A 20,482-nucleotide genomic window follows, 5' to 3' on the forward strand; every position below is an offset into this window, starting at 1 on the left:
TCAGTCCCTGCCACAGCCTGGCAGGAAGGCGTGGGGATATTTAATGCGACGGGTCTCATTGCACGTCACCCTACGGGGCCCATAAAGGAAACAGCTTAGAGATATCATCGCTAGGCTCGAGACGTATCGCTGCCACCCTGCCGTGTCAGATCTGCTCTGACCGAATGGGCATGCGGGGCTGTTCGATGGCTGCCCCGTGGGCCCCCTGCACCTACTAAAGTTGGGCGTAATGGCCGACAGGACCAGCCAAAGGCGCATTTTCAACCCCTGTAACATCAAACTGTAGCTCCATGACGGTTTCTTTCCATTTATGGCTTATGAGAACTCGTGCCCCCGTTCTAGGCACGCCGAGCCTCCCCGATAGGATAAAAGGGGGGCACTTTGTAGAAGGACAAGCTCTAGCGAGACAAGTGTAGAAGCTTGTGGAAGAGGTTCTAGTTTTTGAGAAGTCCAAGCCAAGTAGAAGCTCAGAGAGATCGACACTTGAAGATCGAAGCTCGAGACTTAGATAAAAAACCTTATAACACAGAGATCCAGAGAAAGGCATTCCAAGAGCATTAATAGCACATTATACATACATGAGTAGGGTATTGCGCTCCGTGCGACCTGAACCTGTCTAAAATCCCTCGAGCATTTACTCCTACTAGCCGACGATCATCCGTCCCGCCTAGATCTCATATATTCGTATTAAATCTACGTACGAGGTAGATCCAGAATCAGCCCCTCGGCCAAATCTCAAAGGGGTCCTTCAGGATCCCTGTTTGCGGTGTTCATCCACCGACAGAAACCTTACCAGTAGGAAACATGTACAACCTCCTGGCGTCATGCGTGCTTGGCAATTAGCGCCGGTGGGGTCAGGGTGATTAGGTGGGACTGGACTGGGAGTCAAGACTACAAAATAGAGTTTAATTACATAATTACAATATGAGAAGCTAACGAGTTATAACCAATTACAATTAATATATATATATATGGACCGGAGTTACGTTTTAGATTCTACTACAATTATAATTGTGTTTCTTAGGTTATATATCATTAGATAAAAAATTTATTAGAAGTTATGTTCATTCATAATGTAATTATAACTTAATTTTTTTATTTACTTCTGCTGGTAACTCTTGTCTCGTGGATTATAACTTTACTAATTTTTTTAATTATAACTAAAATAACACAACAATAACTAGAATTGAGTCTAGACACACACACACACACATATATATATATATATATATATATATATATATATATATATATATATATATATATATGCATATAACAAAGACGAAAGGATAGTCTAGACTCCACTCAGGTGCCATAGGGTGGTGATGCCCTCGTTTGAGTGGACCTATTTTATTGATGACCTATTTTATTGATGTTTTATGGGACCATCATTTGAGTGGTTTCATTCGATGGATTTGTCTTCGAAAATAATTTTTATTATAATATTATAATTTTATTAGATTAAATAAATATATTGTAGTTGAAAATAGTAATAAACGTATACATCGAAAACCTACCAGGTTCAAAACGTCAATTTTTTTAATGGAGGCAGCAACTTCCACCCAACTTTATTTCCACGGATCTCAACACAATCCTGCATCACCGCGGTGCGCCGGTGGGACTGCGAGCCAGAGAGCGTCAAGCGTCATCGTCATCACAACGTAACCCGCATAGTCGTACGCGTAGTAGCAGCAGCAGGCTCTTCTCGATTCTTTACCTCCCCTCCCTTTCTCTTGCCGCTGCAGAGCAGAACGACACGCGCATCTCCCTCCCCCCTCCATCCCTCCCTCCCCGATACGATTGCTCCCCTACCGATCGCGCCCTCAAAACCCTAACCGCTTTACTCGGCGGCGACTGCCGGAGACGGCGGCGGCGTAGCGATCCTCTCCCCGGCGGAGGCGGACCACGCGGCGGGCTCCCTCGCCTGGCGATGCGAATTGCGGGATGAAGCTCAAGCGGCGACGCGCGGTGGAAGTGGTACGTGGCGTGCCCCCTCTCCCTCCCCTTCCGCTCCCAATCGATCGCCGCGATCTGTCTGCCCGATCGCCCTGATCGTGGCGGGCTGCGAACTTGCGATGCCCTAGTATAGGTCAGTTTCCCGGGGTTTCTGCCGGTGTGCGGGTTTGTGCCTGTGGTTGCGATTCCGGGCGTTCGTCGGGAGTAGACTTTGGGGGTTTAGGATGTCGCATGCCAGGGTACTTGCCGGAGTCATTACTGGATTGGCATATTGGTATGTGTATATCATGTAGTGTTTCAGTGTCCGTAATCCTTGCAATCGTAGTTTGTGGTTGAGGAGGAGGTTTAGACTTCAGGTAGATGCTGCATAACACAATACTATCCAGAAAGGTCGCATTGTTCTGACTATCAAACCTATTTGATGCACTATTGGCTCGGCTCCTTGCTTGTAGCACTCCGTCGAGATCTGCAATTGGTCCACTTTAGTATGGGCAGGAGCTAAACCCAAATTTGCCATATATGTTCTTTCCTTTTTGCTAATTACTCTGACAAAGGTAGGACTATGATACTTGAATGCAAGGAATCAAAATGCAATCGAATTTACAAGATTGAATCTACCAATTAGATGCTTCCCCTATGCATCGATAATCTCTTGATGTATGAGCAGACTGCAGTGCAAAATCAAACAAGGACATACAAAATTAAACAAGGACATGCAGTTAATAATAAAGTTTTTTAAAAAGATTTGCTATTTGTTAGTCTCATTCTAAGACTTCGACCAATGTGTAGAGGCAAACTAAATATGTTGTTTATAGGTTTATTATTTGTGCAGTCTTCAATTCAAATTGCATTAGGTGCATCCCAACTGATCTTGAACTGGAATCGGAGAATTTGCTAACTTCGAATTCACTTTGATTGCAATTCGATATGCCAAATCTAAATTCAATTCCAGCTTCGTTGATGATACATCAAGTTTTGAATTAACTAAATCCATCCGGAAAAATCTGGACTGAATATCTTGTAATTTCATTGCTTTGGTAATGAAATTCGGGGTGTCCCCATTATGGAAAAAAATCCGGCCAAAAAATGGATTTTGATTTCAAACTCATCAGTTAGTGAAAGTTAAGCAGGGATTGAATATGAAACAGATGCATATAAGCAGGGTTGTTCAGTTGCTTGAATCAATGGTTCCCTTTTCGTATTCCATATTTTAGAAATGGCCGTCCGCTTTTCTTATTTCATGACTTTCATTCATGTACGTTGTTTTATTTGCAGCCTCCAAATATAAAATCCTTCATAGAAAGTGTCACCGCCACTCCTCTCGAGAATGTAGAATTGCCGCTGAAGGATTTTGCATGGGAATTTGACAAGGTTTGCACAGTGTAGACTTATTGTTTCTGTATAACATCTTTTGTGGTGAGGTTATGAACTCTAATCTCTTGTATCAAAATGGTATAGGGGGATTTCCATCACTGGGTGGATCTTTTCAAACACTTTGATTCCTTTTTTGAGACTAATATCAAATCTAGGAAGGATTTACAGCTTGAAGATAATTTTCTTGATTTGGATCCCCCATTTCCTAGGGGAGCAGTCCTTCAAATTCTTCGAGTATCAAGAGTAATATTGGAAAATTGCACAAATAGACACTTCTATAATTTTTTTGAGGTCCGCACTTGATGCCTGTACCTGTTTATTTACAGACTTACATTGGTTATTTCCCCCCTGTCTTTATTGTCCAATGAAGGAACAGAACGTTCTGGTTTCCTTCATTTGTTGCATGTATTGTCCTGCTAATTTACGTTAAATTTTCTTGTCCTTATTAGTTGCAGCAGCATCTGTCTGCTCTTCTTGCATCTACAGATGCAGATATTGTTGAAGCAAGCTTGCAGACATTAATGGCATTTGTAAACAAGTCAATTGGGAAAAGCTCTATACTCAGTACATCTCTCACTTTGAAGTTATTTGCCTTCTCTCAAGGTTGGGGTGGAAAAGAAGGCGGCCTTGGATTAATAGTGTGCTCTGTACCCAGAGGATCTGATCCAGTTTGCACTGAGATTGGCTCGACTCTCCATTTTGAGTTTTATCGTGGTGTTGATATATCAGAGAAATCCCAGTCTGGAGATAAAGAGCCCAGGCTGGAAGTCATTCATTTATCAAATGTCAATACCTACAAGGAGACTGATCTTGAAATATTGGACAAGTTGGTCAAGGATTACAGTGTGCCGCCAGTTCTAAGGTTCCCTCTTTTTACAAGATTGAGGTTTGCAAGGGCATTCGACTCTTTGACATGTCGACGCCAATATATCTGCATCCGCCTGTATGCCTTTATTGTTCTTGTTCAAGCGGGCCATGATGCTGAAGATCTATCATCATTTTTGAACAATGAACCAGAATTCATTGATGAACTGTTATCTCTGCTTAGCTACGAGGACGAAATACCAGAAAAAATAAGGATACTCGGAATCCTTTCATTAGTTGCTTTGTGCCAAGATCGATCTCACCAGCCTACTGTATTGTCCTTGGTAACTGCTGGTGGCCATCGTGGTATCCTTCCTAGTCTTATGCAGAAGGCAGTTGATTCTATCATCAGTGGTTCTATGAAATGGTCCATAATATTTGCTGAAGCACTCCTCTCTCTTGTATCTATGCTGGTATCATCAACCCCAGGTTCTCTAGCTCTTCAAGAAGCAGGCTTTATACCCACCATTTTACCTCTTCTCAAAGACACAAACTCACAGCATTTGCACCTAGTTAGTATGGCGGTGCATGTCATTGAGAGCTTCCTGGATTATCACAACCCCTCTTCTGCATTGTTCAGAGATCTAGGTGGACTAGATGATACTATTGCACGCCTTAAGATAGAAGTATCGCAAGTTGAGATCGATTCTATGAAATCTGAAGAGTCTCAGTCTGTTAATAAAGGGAAAGAGGTTGAAAGTTGTTCACTTGTGCCAGATGTACAGCCTTCGTGCTCTGAAACCTTGATTTCATATAATAGGAAGAACTTAATGAAAGTTTTACTGCGTACAATATCTCTAGCAATATATGTGCCTGGTAGCTCTGCTCGTATTGATGGTTCAGAAGAGAATGTGTTGCCCCCATGTTTATGCACAATTTTTAGGAGAGGCAAGGACTTCGGTGGTGGTGTTTTCTCACTTGCTGCAAATGTCATGAGTGATCTCATACATAAAGATCCAACTTGCTATACTGTTCTCGATGCAGCTGGTTTGCCACAAGCATTTCTTGATGCCATAATGGGTGGTGTACTTTACAACTCTGATGCAGTCTCATGTATACCACAGTGTTTGGATGCATTATGTTTAAACAGCAGTGGGCTTCAATTGGTAAAGGACCACAGTGCTTTAAGATGCTTTGTGAAAATCTTTACCTCCCGATCATATCTGAAAGCTCTTAGCGGGGACACAACAGGGGCCTTATCAAGTGGACTGGATGAATTAATGCGCCATGCATCATCATTACGTTCCTCTGGAGTTGACATGTTTATTGAAATCTTGAACACTATTGCAAAAGTTGGGTGTGGTGGAGACTCTAATTCTTGTATGGAGTCTGATAAATCCTCTGCAGCTGTTCCCATGGATACTGATGTGGAGGGAGCTAAGTCACAGAATGAGGGTGTAACCTCTGAGGTGGGAAGCTCAGGGAAAATGGTTGATGCTCCTGTAGATGTTACACCATCATCTTCCATCGAGTCGTTTCTCCCTGAGTGCATATGCAATGTTGCTCGTCTCCTTGAAACTGTGCTGCAAAATACTGACACATGTAGGTTGTTCATTGAGAAAAAGGGAATTGAATCTGTTCTTCAACTGTTTAAATTGTCATCAATACCTGTATCTGTTTCAATTGGTCAGGGTATTTCTGTTGCATTCAAAAACTTCTCACCTCAGCATTCTGTTTCTCTGGCTCGAGCAGTGTGCTCATTTTTAAGAGACCATCTTAAGTTAACCAATGAACTGTTGGGTTTAATCTCTGGAATTAAGCTGGTTGGTAGTGAACCTGCGAAGCAATCAACTCTCCTGAAATCACTTTCTACTCTTGAAGGGCTTTTGTCTCTTGCCAACTTTCTTCTGAAGGGAACTACCATTATGGTCTCAGAATTGGCTTTTGCTGATGCTGAGATATTGAAGGAATTGGGGAAGGTATATATCGAAGTCACATGGCAGATATCTTTACTCAGTGATTCCAAGGTGGATAAGCAAGATGAGGATCAAGATGATGTGCCTGGGGATGCTTCAATTTCTAATGCATCTGAAAGGGATAGCGATGATGACACAAATGAAGCATCAGTTGCAAGATATATGAATCCTGTTTCAGCAAGATCTTCTGTTTCACCCTGGAGCATGGAGCAAGATTTTGTATCAGCAGTGCGATCAGCTGCCAACCTGCACCGCCATGGTCGGCACTCGCTATCAAGGATACGTGGGCGCCTAAGTGCGGCATTGGATGCAACACACACTGACATGGAAGGTCCTTTTTCTCCAGCGGAGAGTTCTAGAAGTCAAGATACTTCAAGAAAAAGTTCCGATGCTGTTGTTTCTGAACTAATGACGAAACTTGGATACACTATGCGTTCCTTCCTCTCTACCCTTGTCAAAGGATTACCAGCTTGCCGACGGGCTGACTCTAATCTGAGCCCAGCTTCAAGAAGCCTTGTGACTGCACTTGCACAACTTTTTCTTTGTGCTCTTGGTTACTCTGGACATTCTACTGCTGTATTTGAGATGTCATTATCTGTTAAATGTCGGTACCTTGGAAAGGTTGTGGAAGACATGGCTGCGCTTAGCTTTGACAGCAGGCGTCGTTCATGTAGTTCTGCACTCGTTAATAGTTTTTATGTAAATGGAACATTCAAGGAAGTTTTAACTACATTTGAAGCTACCAGTCAGCTACTATGGACGCTTCCGTTTTCTATTCCAGCTCCGGGCACAGATCAAATTTCCTCTATCAGTGTCAGTTCCTGGCTACTGGATACATTACAGAGTTATTGTAAACTGCTGGAATACTATGTGAACTCTACATTCTTATTGTCTCCGTCTTCTTCCCATAATCAGCTTCTGGTCCAGCCCATCGTAACCAAGCTGTCAATTAATCTATTTCCTGTGCCCTCAGAGCCAGAATCATTTGTTCGCATGCTCCAATCTCAAGTCCTGGAAGCAGTTCTTCCTGTCTGGAATCACACATTGTTTCCTGAGTGCAGCCCAGCTCTGATTGCCTCCCTGGTCTCCATTATGAACCAAATATGCTCTGGTGTTGGAGATCTAAAGCAAAGCTGCAGTAATGTCAGAGCTTCCAACCAGCGTGTTACTAGCCCCCCTCTTGATGAGTCTACTATTGCTACAATTGTTGAAATGGGTTTTTCAAGAGCTAGGGCAGAAGAAGCTCTGAGAAGCGTCAGAACTAACAGTGTTGAGATGGCAACAGATTGGTTGTTCAGTCATCCAGAAGAATTTGTTCAAGAAGATGTGCAGCTTGCACAGGCATTAGCTTTGTCACTTGGAAGCTCCATTGAGACACCCAAGGAGGAGGGCAGCAACAAGAATGATGCAGCTATTGCAGAAGATAAAGGTGTAGTCGTGCTCCCTTTGGATGACATTCTTACTGTATCAACAAAGCTTTTCTGCTCTAGTGATTCCATGGCTTTCCCATTGACTGACCTTCTGGTGACACTATGCAACCAGAATAAGAGGGAAAACTGCCAGCGGGTAGTACTGTATCTTTTTGAGCAACTAAAATGTTTTCCATCAGATTCCTCAGCTGATATGGGTGCTTTGTATTCCATTGCCCATTTGTTGGCTTTACTTCTAAGTGAAGACAGTGGCATACGTGAAATTGTTGCAAAAAATGGTACCATCCCTCATGTTCTTAATACATTAGAAAACCTTAAATCAAAGACGGCCCAGACAGATCAGACTTGGAGTTGTGTCAGTGCTTTGTTACTTATATTGGATAACATGCTACAGTTTGATCCAAAGCTCAGTATGGAAACACTGGAAGGTACATCCAAGTCAGCTTCTGATGCATCCAGTTCTGACAGCAAGGTGAATCCAGCACCAAATGCTGAAAATAAAACTGAAATAATAGATTCAGAAAATTATGCAAGTGCTAATGTGTTTGAAAAGATTTTGGGGAAGTCTACCGGCTATCTGACTGATCAAGAGAGCCAAAAGGCACTGACTTTCTGCTGTGAATTCATCAAGCAACATGTGCCGGCAATAGTTATGCAAGCTATTCTGCAGCTCTGTGCCCGCTTGACAAAGACACATGTTCTTGCTGCCCAGTTCTTTGAAAGTGGTGCCCTAGCATTTCTCTTAAATCTTCCAAGATCTTGCATCTTCCCTGGATTTGAGACCTTAGCATCTACCATCGTGCGCCACCTCATCGAGGATCCTCAGACCTTGCAGAGTGCCATGGAACTGGAGATACGACAGTCATTAAGTACCCGCGGCAGTCGTACTCCACGCTCATTTCTGACAAATATGGCACCACTGATATCTAGAGATCCTGTGATCTTCATGAGGGCTGTAACTTCAGTCTGCCAATTAGATTCTTCAGGAGGTAGAACAAATGTAGTCTTGTTGAAGGATAAGGAGAAAGATAGGGAGAAACAGAAAGTTTCTTCAACTGAAAGTGGTGCACCTTGTAATGATCCTGTTCGGGTGACTTCTGATATTAAGTCAGTTGATACACCAAACAGATGTTTACGGAACAACAAAAAGGTTCCTGCTAGCCTTTCTCAAGTGATTGATCAGCTTCTGGAGATCATTATGAGCTATCCATCTGCAAACAAAGAACAGGGCTTTCATGTTTCTTCCTTGTTGGCTCCGATGGATGTTGATGAACCAAACACAAAGGGGAAAACTAAAGTTGATGATGGGCAAGAGCTTGATGGCGATGCCCTCTCTGAGAGACGTGCCTTGCCATCAAAGTTAGCATTTGTCCTTAAGTTGATGAGCGAGATACTCCTCATGTATGTGCATGCGGCAGGGATAATTCTGCGACGAGATACGGAGATATCGCAATCACGAAGTTGCGATCAAGGAGCTGGACACAGTGGCTTACTGCATCATATATTCCGTCTATTGCTTCCCCTATCTTCTGGCAGAACTGCCAATGTCTCAGATGATTGGTTGGGGAAGTTGCCTGAGAGAGCCTCTTGGTTCTTGGTAGCGTTATGTTGCAGATCTGCTGAAGGTCGTAGAAGGGTTATTTCTGAAATTGTGAAGGCATTTTGCTATTTCATTGATTCAGCAAGCAGTACCTCCAGAGGATCTTTGATGCCTGATAAAAAAGTTTTAGCTTTCTCTGAGCTGGTAAATTCAATATTGTCTCGAAATAGTCAGAGCAACTTGCCTGTTCTTGGTTGCTCACCTGATATTGCCAAACCTATGATAGATGGCAGAATGGTGCAATCTCTTTCTGGTTTGCTGAAAGTGATTGATCTGGACCACCCGGATGCTCCAAAGGTTGTCAATCTTATATTGAAGGCCTTGGATAGCCTTACTAGGACTGCATACGCAAGTGATCAAGTCCTTAAGTTGGATCAATATAACAAGAACAGATTACCAGGGTCACATGAACAAATGCATGATGCTGATGAAGCAGCAATCCATGAACAAAGCACAGGCAACAGACATCATACTGATGATGCCATCCAATCTACAAGTCAGCAAGCCCAAGAACTGTCTCATTTTGATGCTGACAATAACACTAACCATGACCAACCTGTTGAACAAGAAATGGGAGTTGATCAAGCAGAGAATACTTCTGGTGGTAATCATCAAATGAATGGTGTGGAGTTCATGCAGGAGGAAACCGTTGAAGGTAATGTGATGGCTACTGGTACTGATGTTGGTTTGGCTTTCCCAGTGCAACATCAAGGTGATGATGAAATGGGTGAGGAGGATGAAGAGGACGAGGATGAGGATGAGGATGATGAGGAAATAGCAGATGAAGGAGTTGGTTTGATGTCAATAGCTGATACAGATATTGAGGACCAGGAGAACACTGCCATTGGTGACGAATACAATGATGACTTGATGGATGAAGAAGATGACGACTTTCTTGAGAACCGTGTCATAGAAGTGAGATGGAGGGAGAGCTTAACTGGAATGGATCATCATCTGAGATTTTCCAGAGGTCGTGCAGACTCAAATGGTTTTATAGATATATCCTCTGAGTCCTTTCAAGGTGCAGGGACCGATGATTCATTGAATCTGCATCGTCCGTTTGGTCTTGAGCACCGCCGCCAAAGTGGAGGTAGATCTTTTCTTGATCGACAGAGGTCTGATGGGAATGCTTTTCTGCATCCATTGCTTGTCAGGCCAGCTCAGTCTAGAGCGGGAACTGGTTCAGCTTGGCCCTCTAGTGGAACCTCCTCAAGAGATTTTCACACACTGTCTTTTGGGAATTCAGATACCCCCTTGTACATGTTAGATGCTGGGTTTCCACCAGAAACCGCTCCCCCTGTGTTTGGTGAGCGTGCTGTAAGTACTGCTCCACCACCTTTGATAGATTTCTCACTTGGTATGGAATCCCTCCAAATGAGGCGGGGCCCTGGAGACAATTTATGGACTGATAATGGTCTACCACAGGCAGGTAATCATGCAGTTTCTGTTGCCCAGGCACTAGAGGATCAATTTGTGTCGCAGTTAACTGTGGCTAGTAATTCAAATGATGCTTTTCAGATGCAGCCTGAACAGAATGGCAACGACGGGAATCCACATGTGCCATTACCAGATACTGATAAAGCAGAACCTGCAGCCGATTCTCCTGCTCAACCTGTTGGTAGTCATCAGCAAATTTATACAGTTAACCAAGGGCCTGCTCCTTCAAATGATGGTCTCTGTCCTACAAATGTGCAAGTAGATCAACAGTCGGTTGATGCTGTGCATGATAATCATGTTGAAGAAGCAACACAGCAAACAGCAGTTGATCATCATAATGCTATAGCTCAGAGTGATGAAATAGTTTCTATTGCTGATAGACAGCAGGGTGATTGTCCTCAAAGAGATTCCTTGTCTGGTAATCAAAGTTATGATCATATAATGCATAATGAGATAGAAGCACCTCAACTAGTACAGTTGAGTAATGATCCTAGGGAAGCCCCGTCTAATCTGGAGTCAAGCTGCCACGTGCTTCTTACTTCTGCAAGTGCTGCTCCTGAGCTGAGCGATGCTAATGTGGATTCTACCGCAGTGAATGTTGATGTTGACATGGACAGTGTTGATATTGCTGAAAATGAAGTTGGGAACTCAGCTCCTGGTTCTGATGTCAATGATCTGTCTTCTAGGAGAGATGAAGAAGCTCTTCAAGAGCCTATTCAGACAGAGCAAGTGAATGCTAACAATGAGGCCTCTAGTGCAAATGAAATTGATCCCACATTTCTTGAAGCGTTGCCTGAGGATCTTCGTGCAGAAGTCCTTGCTTCTCAGCAGAACCGTTCTGCCCCAACTGCTTCCTATACTCCACTAGCTGCAGAAGAAATAGATCCTGAGTTTTTAGCTGCTCTTCCACCAGACATACAAGCCGAGGTTCTAGCCCAGCAGCGAGCACAGAGTATTGCTCACTCCCAATCGGTTGGGCAGCCTGTAGATATGGATAATGCTTCAATTATAGCAACTTTCCCTCCTGATTTACGCGAAGAGGTATGGCCTAATTCATATGTCTGTTTGAAGACTGATTCTATGTATTACTGACCTATGTTACCACACAGGTGCTTTTGACCTCATCAGAAGCAGTTCTGTCTGCCCTTCCTTCAGCTTTACTAGCTGAAGCTCAAATGCTACGGGACAGAGAATTGAGTCGATACCGTGCTAGAGGAAGCCTTTTTGGTGGAAGCTACAGGCTTGGAGGGAGGAGGTTAACGGGTGATAATCAGACAGTTATAGATAGGACTGATGGTAGAAGGGTTATTTCTGTCACACCAGGCAGTTCAAAGAGTAAAGATGCAGAAAGGACCCCCCTTTTGGATTCAGATGCTCTACGAGCTCTTATTCGCCTTCTGCAACTGGCTCCAGTAATGTCCACATTGTGCATGTGTTTTGCTATTTTGCTTGCTTTGAACTGAACCTTTCCTTTCTTTTTTAACCAATGCCACTCATATGCTCCATTCTTGAATAATGAATAATGAATACTGTTGTGTTAGGTTTTTCTGTAATTTCGTGATGCAATATTGCATGCTTAAATATATAGTTGCAAAGTGCAAATATGTCCATGTAAATGTCACATGCATATTCCCAGAAAATTTAGTGAACTTTTCGTACTGAAGGATCTGTTGCAAATGTATTTGATTGTGAAACTTTAATGAGTCATGCAAATATGTCCTTGTAGATTTGGCATCTGATTTTTCCGCACAAAGTGTTCCATTCACATGACATGAGTTTACCTTGAACAGGAGGTTTACACATGACATGAGTGGTTCTTTCACATGACTTTACTAGGAGGTTTAGCATTTTATATCTTGTCTGCTTGTAGTCCTTTCTCTACATCCTATTTGTTCAATACACTAAGAGCAATCCTATGACATGTCTCTGTGATAGACTATCATTTGGGGGATTCTTTATTTTTGGCTGCAATTTTTCCTTATGGCTTATAAGCCATCCATTGTCTCACTGACATGTGGTTCTGGTTCCACCATTTTAATGACACAATCAGGGAGTTGTGCCAAATAAAGAATTATGCATCATTTTTTCATTGAAACTTCATTTGAGAAATAAACACTTATTTGAGCATATATTACACAGAAACATTTAGACAAGTGCCATCTATGGGTAACAGAATATTGTTATAAGCCTTGCCTGTTTTCTTTTTCATGACAGCATCCAGGAACCTTCAAAATCTCATTTTTTAATTCCTCTTATACAATGGAAACAAAAGAGAAATACTTGGACTAGTAATATTTACCCCTTTTCTTTTATTTTTTCATATGATTTATTTTCTTTGATCTTTATATTTGTTTTCTTCAATAGAATCAATCCTAGTTCTGTTTAGCGATAAAGTGGTTCCTTTAAAAAAAAAAAAAACGAGAAAAGAATAGTAGAGATGAAATTTGTTTACCAAAATTTTACTGGGCATGCAAAGAATGAAAAAGGACAACTTTTGTCTATAATACATCAATAAAGATAAGTTGAAAAATTGCATATAAGCCAATTCTTTGTCTTTATTAGGTTTTTATGCATTTCCCATTAGCTTGTTACATTTTCGACTACACTGCTTAATTATTTCAAATTTTGCAGCCACTCAGCAAAGGCCTTCTTCAAAGGCTTCTGTTCAATCTATGTGCACACAGTGTCACACGTATTATCTTGGTTGGCCATTTGCTCAACATGATTAAACCTGAATCTGAGGGGCTTAGTAGATCGGACTGCATGGATCCATATAGATTACATGGGTGTCAGTGGAACATTGTATATGCACAACCACACTGTCCAGATGGTAATATTTTCACTATGCTATTATTTTTTCTGTTGGCTTATTGATTTTTTTTTTCATTCGTTGGATAACATTTGGCTCACCCTAAGCCTTTCTGTTTTTATCTCAGTTCCCTTTTGGTTCTTTGTTATCTTTTTCGACACTGTTGTTTAGTACTTACACAGCCCTATATTTGTCCTACCTATTTGCAGGTTTGCCTCCACTTGTGACACGGCGACTTCTTGAAACCCTGACATACCTTGCTTCTAACCATCCATCTGTTGCGGATCTTTTGGTCCACTTCAGTCCTGCAAGTTCGAACTGTTTGACACTACATCATAGTAAAGAGACATCTCAAGAAAATCCATCATCAGACATGATGCAACCATCTTCGAAGGGTTATGCACCTATTCTATTGTTTCTTAAACTCCTAAATAAACCCTTATTTCTACGCAGTCGAGTATATCTTGAGCAGGTATGTCTCAACTTATTTTGGAGTGTGGTAGCTCTTTGTCCATTTACTCAAATATTTATTGCATATTTTAATTTTCGGCTGCAGGTGATGTGTTTGCTGGAAGTAGTGGTCAACAATGCTGCCTCCAAAGTTGATTATCCATCTTGTTCTGCACAAATTCCTAATTGTTCAGATGCTGACTTGATTAATGGGGCACCATCTCAAGCACAGGCGGAACCGTCTACTCTGGAGGAAGTTCATATCCAGGATAATAACCAAAGAAAAGATGTTGAGTTGCAAGCATCAGGTGCTAGACAGGATGTTAATGTGCGCGATATTCTTACTCAGCTTCCTGATGCTGAATTACATAACTTGTGCAATATTCTTGCACTTGAGGGGTTAGTGTCCGCCTTATCCTTTTATTTCATTTACTTATTTCCATGTAACATTTGGAAATGATTGTCCACTCTTCAGGTTTAGAGTTTACTTGTATTCTGTGGTGAATGCTAAAAGATGATTTTATATTTTGGGTGTCACTTTTTTTAAGGTACAGTGGGAAAGTAGGGTTGTGGTCAATTTGGGAGGGGAGTGGGTTGGGAGAAGGTTTACATATTAAAATTTTCATACATCTAAAGGCTGACCAACTAGGTAGAGAGAAGCATGAACCCAAGGCTGACCAATGTATAATCAAGATGCATAGTCTCACTGTTTAATAGATACAACAATCAAGCACCATAGGAAGTTCTTTCCTTCTATATTATTATTCTTAGCTTTGGGGATCCATATGTAGTAGAATGTTCCTTTAAGAACAAATTGTTTTCCTTTCTCTTGTGGAATTGGTTTCCCGTTCACTTTTAACAGTGGACATCATATATTGGATGGCACATCTTATATAGATTATAGGCTGCAAAACACAGCCATATGCAGTAAGTTGCAACATATGATATTTTTCAAATTAGTTATACCTTTTGCTCCAACAGTATATGTAGAAAAGATACTTTTAGAGGTAAATCTGATATTTTTTGGTTATTCCAGGAGTTCATTTTAACTTAAGATATGTGAAAAATTTTCCCCTTTCAGATCTTTATATAAACATGCTTACTTTTTTTGTTGAAATAACCAGTCTTCCAGATAAAGTGTACTCACTTGCTGCTGAGGTGGTGAAAAAATTGGCTACTGTTGCAGCATCACATCGGAAATTCTTCTCCATTGAGCTAGCTGCTGTTGCTCAGAGCCTAAGTTCTTCTGCAGTAGAGGAGCTTGTAACATTGAAGAACACGCAAATGCTTGGGCTCAGTACGTGTTCTATGGCTGGAGCTGCTATCTTGCGGGTGTTGCGAGTCTTGTCTACATTGACTTCGGATGTGATCAATAGTAGACACAAACAAGATGTGGGACAGGAAGAGCAGTCAATTTTGTGGGATCTGAATGTAGGTCTTGAGCCTTTGTGGCAACAATTAAGTGACTGTATAAGTGCCACAGAGGCAAAACTTGTACATACAATTTTCGCTTCCCCTGCTCCATTGGTGGATGCTTTGGAAGCTGGTGCTTCGTCCTCTTCTTCCCCACCACTTCCTCCAGGCACACAACACCTGTTGCCCTTCATAGAATCCTTTTTTGTTCTATGTGAGAAGCTTCAAACAAATCAAGCAGTTGCACAATCAGATTACACTGTGATTGCCACTGAAGGGAAAGAATTTGCTGGAAGTTCGTCGTCACCATCACTGAAGGCTGGTGGAATCTGCAATATTACTTTTATAAGGGTTGTGGAAAAGCATCGACGACTCCTCAATGTGTTCATTCGACAAAACCCAAGCTTACTAGAGAAGTCACTTTCTATGATGTTGAAAGTACCTAGGCTGATAGATTTTGACAATAAACGGGCTCACTTCCGATCGCGCATCAGACAGCAACATGACCAGCATCTTTCAGCTCCTTTACGCATTAGTGTTCGTCGGCCATATGTTTTGGAGGATTCATATAATCAGTTGAGATTACGTCGTAGCCAGGACCTCAAAGGTCGCTTGACTGTACAATTTCAAGGAGAAGAGGGGATAGATGCTGGAGGACTAACTAGGGAATGGTACCAACTGCTCTCAAGGGTTATTTTTGACAAAGGAGCTCTTCTCTTCACCACAGTTGGAAACAATGCAACTTTCCAGCCTAATCCCAACTCTGTTTATCAAACGGAGCACCTTTCTTATTTCAAGTTTGTTGGTCGAGTGGTAATTGCTTGATACTATCCTCATAGTATGATACTGCATCTTTTTATTCCCTTTCCTGAGATCGACTTATTTGCACAGGTTGCCAAAGCATTATTTGATGGTCAGTTGTTGGATGTCCACTTTACCCGTTCATTTTACAAACACATCCTGGGTGCTAAAGTAACTTATCATGATATAGAGGCTATTGATCCCGATTACTACAAAAATTTGAAGTGGATGCTGGAGGTTTGGTTTCATTATCTGTAATTGTAGTATGAACCTAACTGGATCATGCAGTTGCTGAAATATGCCTTTTCTGAACAGAATGATGTAAATGACATTCCTGATTTAACATTCAGCATGGATCCTGATGAGGAAAAACATATCCTCTATGAGAAGACTGAGGTATTGAGATGACTTTATATTTTAGCCGAGACCTTTTCTACTTGCCTTTTAACTAACTTTGTTTAATATTTTTTTTCTAATTTAGGTTACTGATTATGAGCTCAAACCTGGTGGACGAAACATCAGGGTCACCGAGGAAACAAAGCAAGAATATGTTGACCTTGTAGCTGAACATATACTGACCACAGCAATCCGTCCTCAAATTAATTCTTTCCTTGAAGGCTTCACAGAATTAGTTCCAAGGGAACTAATATCTCTATTTAATGATAAAGAACTCGAACTATTGATCAATGGTCTTCCTGAAATTGACCGTGAGTGGCTTTCATCTGTCACTAATAATTCTTCATGATATTTTATCTCTCCTTTTGATCTTATTGTTTTTGTTCTTTCAGTCTACGATCTTAAGGCAAATACGGAATATATCGGTTATTCTGCTGCATCTCCTGTCATTCAGTGGTTCTGGGAAGTTGTTGAATCATTCAGCAAGGAGGACATGGCAAGACTACTACAATTTGTTACTGGAACATCAAAGGTCAAAAGGCAATTCACTCATAGTTTTTATGCATTTTAAAATAAAGATACAGTGAAAATCTAGTTTCATTTAAAAAGGTTCATTTGAAAGTTTATAAATCTAGATGGTGGGAAACAACCCTTCCGTGTATGTAGGAAAAGTGTAAAATCAAAGTGCAGAAGTATCAAACTACAAATGTGAATAGGTGTATATTTTGACATTTCTTTTTATTCACCCATATAATTTTCATCACATCTGAGTGGTGAACATTTTATTCTTGTCAACTCACAGTATTGGTACTTGAATTACACTTGTCTGACTCAAATCATATTGTTCAATGGCCAGAACTAGTTTTATTTTGCTTTTTGGCACGTAGATTAAAAATTGATATGATATTTCACAGCATTGTCCTTGTTTGTTAGCAACGTTGAGCATTCATGGAAGTATAAAAATTAGTGCACCAGACATGATTTGTCATTTTAATTTTTAAGTTGCCATCTAATTGATTTAGTCAAAGTTATAAATTTGGAAGTATATATTGTGGTTAAACTTCAATAGCTCTTTTGGAATTTATACCTAATGCTTCTGCAGGTACCATTGGAGGGTTTCAAAGCACTACAAGGTATTTCTGGTCCCCAGAGATTTCAGATTCACAAGGCGTATGGAGATCCAGACCGGCTTCCTTCTGCTCATACCTGGTAATATATCAATGTGTTCATTTATGGACTCTTCGTTTTTGCACTTCTTTATGCTATCATATGTTCTGTTTTAGTAATTATGATAAATGCGCATAAAATGTGCAGCTTCAACCAGTTGGACCTACCGGAATATACCTCAAAGGAGCAATTAGAAGAGCGCCTGCTTCTTGCCATCCATGAGGCTAGTGAAGGTTTTGGCTTTGGCTGATCTATTCTCCAGAGTGCTAACAGCACACTGGGTCATTGGTTTTTTGCTTGCCATGTACAGGTATGCAGACGTTGTGACTATTCCTTTGCCACATCCCACATGAAATATTTGTAATACATGCTTTGTATATCAGTTGTATTCAAAATTCTGGTTCAGTATTAAAAATCTAACTGATCCAAATTTAGATTATAGACACCTGGATTCATTAGAGTATGGTTCTGTTCTTGTTATTCATTGTTTTAAACCTGGTCCCACCTCTTGGTTGCTTCTAAAACTCTGGACCAAAAGGATGGGATAGTCTTGGTGCTAGATACATAAAATAAATTAGCAACGGGTTATTTTTAGTTTTCAGGTATCAAATCCATTGGGAAGCAATGTTTAGGAGTGTTAACAACAAATTACTACTGAAAAATATGAATAGTAAGATAATAAATTAAACTGAACTAAAATAAACTACAATCAATAGAAAAAGCTTAATGGATGAGCATTACACTAGCAAATGGCCCACTCAAAAATCTTGAGGACCGAGAGCTTCGACCTCTCAAGCGAGCACCACCAAGGCCTCAATGCTGGCTGCTGTGCCCTTTAGATACTCCATCACAGCCTCCATGCCTCTTAGTACTGACCGATTATTGCCGAGCCAAAACCCAAACAAGTAATAAATCAGAGAGGAAACCAGTTTGCTAGTGCTCAGGGTCAACCACAACGCAACAGCCCATCGAATCTACTGTAAGTAAATGTCAGAAAATGAACTCAATGGAAGGAGAGGAAGTGGCAACAAATTTAGTTGTTGTGTGGCAGTGTAGAAGCTCCATCGGTGACCGTGCACATGACGGGCGCATGCAGAATTGCCCCTTTCTTTAGTCGACCCACACTTTTTTGTGAATACATGCCCTAAGACTAACCAGCTGATTTTTTGAACAATGATTTATGATTTTGCCCCACCTGAAGAAATTGGGTCCTTGTAAGTTTCGGATCTGCAATGTAGCTTACACAGATGAGATCTTTTGGGAAATTAGGATGGTGGTGGGCTGTATTTAGCTTGATGCCCATAAACCAGCACAATTGTGCTCTGTTTGAATCTGAGATCCTGTTGGTTCCCTAGCCTTCTTTTTGTTGGCAAGCTTAAGTGTCCACCCTAACCCCTATACCCTAACAATAGTGCAACGAGAAGTTTAAGTGGAGCATTAGTTCAGTTGGATATAGACTATTTTTTATAGTAGTACACCTAGCTGAAAAATGTTTGAGTTTATGTAATTTATGATGAGAAAAGTAATCTATGATAGCTTTTGTTTGTCAGCGAGTACACCCAACTGATTCCTGCTTCTGTTTGTTGACTTAATAAACCTCCCTCATAGGCAAAACTATTTTTAATTTATTGTTGAATTTGTTGAAACTAAGATATCAAATGAGCTCTTTTGCAAAAAAAGTTATATTAAAACGAGCAGTTGAACCTGTTCATCTTGTAAACCAGTAGCCCGAGCTCTATCATGGTCTCAGGTTGATGACTTAGTTTTGACCACACTGGTCATGTCAAGCTTAGCTTATAATTTTCAATTGAGACAGCATCACAGCAACCTTAGGAGTTGTATTGTTGTGGTATTATCTTCTGCTATACAACATGATAATTCTAGCTTCTGAGTGAAAATTAGGTTACGATGGGTGTACTTCCAATATGTATTTCAATCAGATTTACGTGGGTTGATAATTAGCAATTGAATAATATGATTCTCTTCTGATTGATGTTTTTACATATGATTGTTGGTTCTGCTTTTGCAGATTTTGATGGCAATTGTGATGGTGGTCACAGATGCTATACATAACATAGATCAGGCCAAAGAGGTATTAGGAATGCTCAAGATGAAATCTCAATCCATTTTTTTTTTTTGGGAATAGTTGATCAGGATGCCCGGAGGGTACAGTATGAGCTGTGTGACAACGAGAGTGATGATATAACTAGCTTCCATTTGCCTTCTAGTCCAAGTTTGAGTGTAAATTCGTTTCATGCTTTTTTTTTACCAATCAGTCTGGTTATCTTTGTACCGCTTCCTCTGATTATAGGGGCCAAAGCAGTTTCTGCATATAAATAAGCTATCTGGTAATATGCAATCCCTCTTTTCTGCATATGCGTTCTAGTAATTATGTTCATGAATCAATGTCTAGGAATATTTTGCAATTGGTCAAAGTGTCGAGACCGGTTTAAAGAACAAATTAATCTTATCTCCGTGTAGCTATGCATATTAACATATACTAACTTTGAATATTGTTACTATGCATATTAACATATACTAACTTTGAATATTGTTGCAATATTACTCTTATTCGTTATTAAACGTCTTACAAAATAAAACAGCAATGTAGCTATGCATATTATAATCTTTTACGATAACTTCACGCATGATCGACGTAGAATGTATCTTAGAAAAATCTATCCTTATTGAATTTTTCGATCTTTTTAACTGAGTATTTGATGATAGTAAGAGTGAGCACATATTATATTTAGCAAGTTATAAAAAAAAAAATACATACGAAGACTTAACAATAATATGATAACATGACTCTTGTGTAAAACAATGTTTAAGTAAAAGGATTTGAAAAGTAGTATTAATTAAGTAATCA

At 40.6% G+C, this 20,482-nt stretch overlaps 1 protein-coding gene across 2 annotated transcripts; it reads left to right on the forward strand.

Annotated features, from left to right (window-relative positions):
* The first annotated feature begins 1,662 nt into the window (after positions 1-1,662).
* LOC133897420 (E3 ubiquitin-protein ligase UPL1-like) lies at positions 1,663-19,987 on the forward strand. 2 transcript variants are annotated; one of them, XM_062338154.1, is made up of 16 exons: positions 1,663-1,977; positions 3,232-3,327; positions 3,415-3,621; positions 3,786-11,618; positions 11,687-11,989; positions 13,209-13,407; positions 13,596-13,858; positions 13,943-14,235; positions 14,961-16,062; positions 16,141-16,287; positions 16,366-16,446; positions 16,532-16,757; positions 16,839-16,978; positions 17,549-17,655; positions 17,761-17,923; positions 19,643-19,987. In XM_062338154.1, exons 1-15 carry the CDS (start codon positions 1,945-1,947, stop codon positions 17,861-17,863), a joined length of 11,133 nt encoding a protein of 3,710 aa, XP_062194138.1. In that variant the 5' UTR covers positions 1,663-1,944; the 3' UTR covers positions 17,864-17,923; positions 19,643-19,987. The 2 variants fall into 2 exon arrangements, with proteins under 2 accessions (XP_062194138.1, XP_062194137.1); XM_062338153.1 differs by having other exon boundaries at positions 1,664-1,977; positions 3,780-11,618.
* The last annotated feature ends 495 nt before the right edge of the window (positions 19,988-20,482 follow it).

This window comes from Phragmites australis, chromosome 17, assembly GCF_958298935.1.
Source record: "Phragmites australis chromosome 17, lpPhrAust1.1, whole genome shotgun sequence".
Classification (NCBI taxonomy): Eukaryota; Viridiplantae; Streptophyta; class Magnoliopsida; order Poales; family Poaceae; genus Phragmites; species Phragmites australis.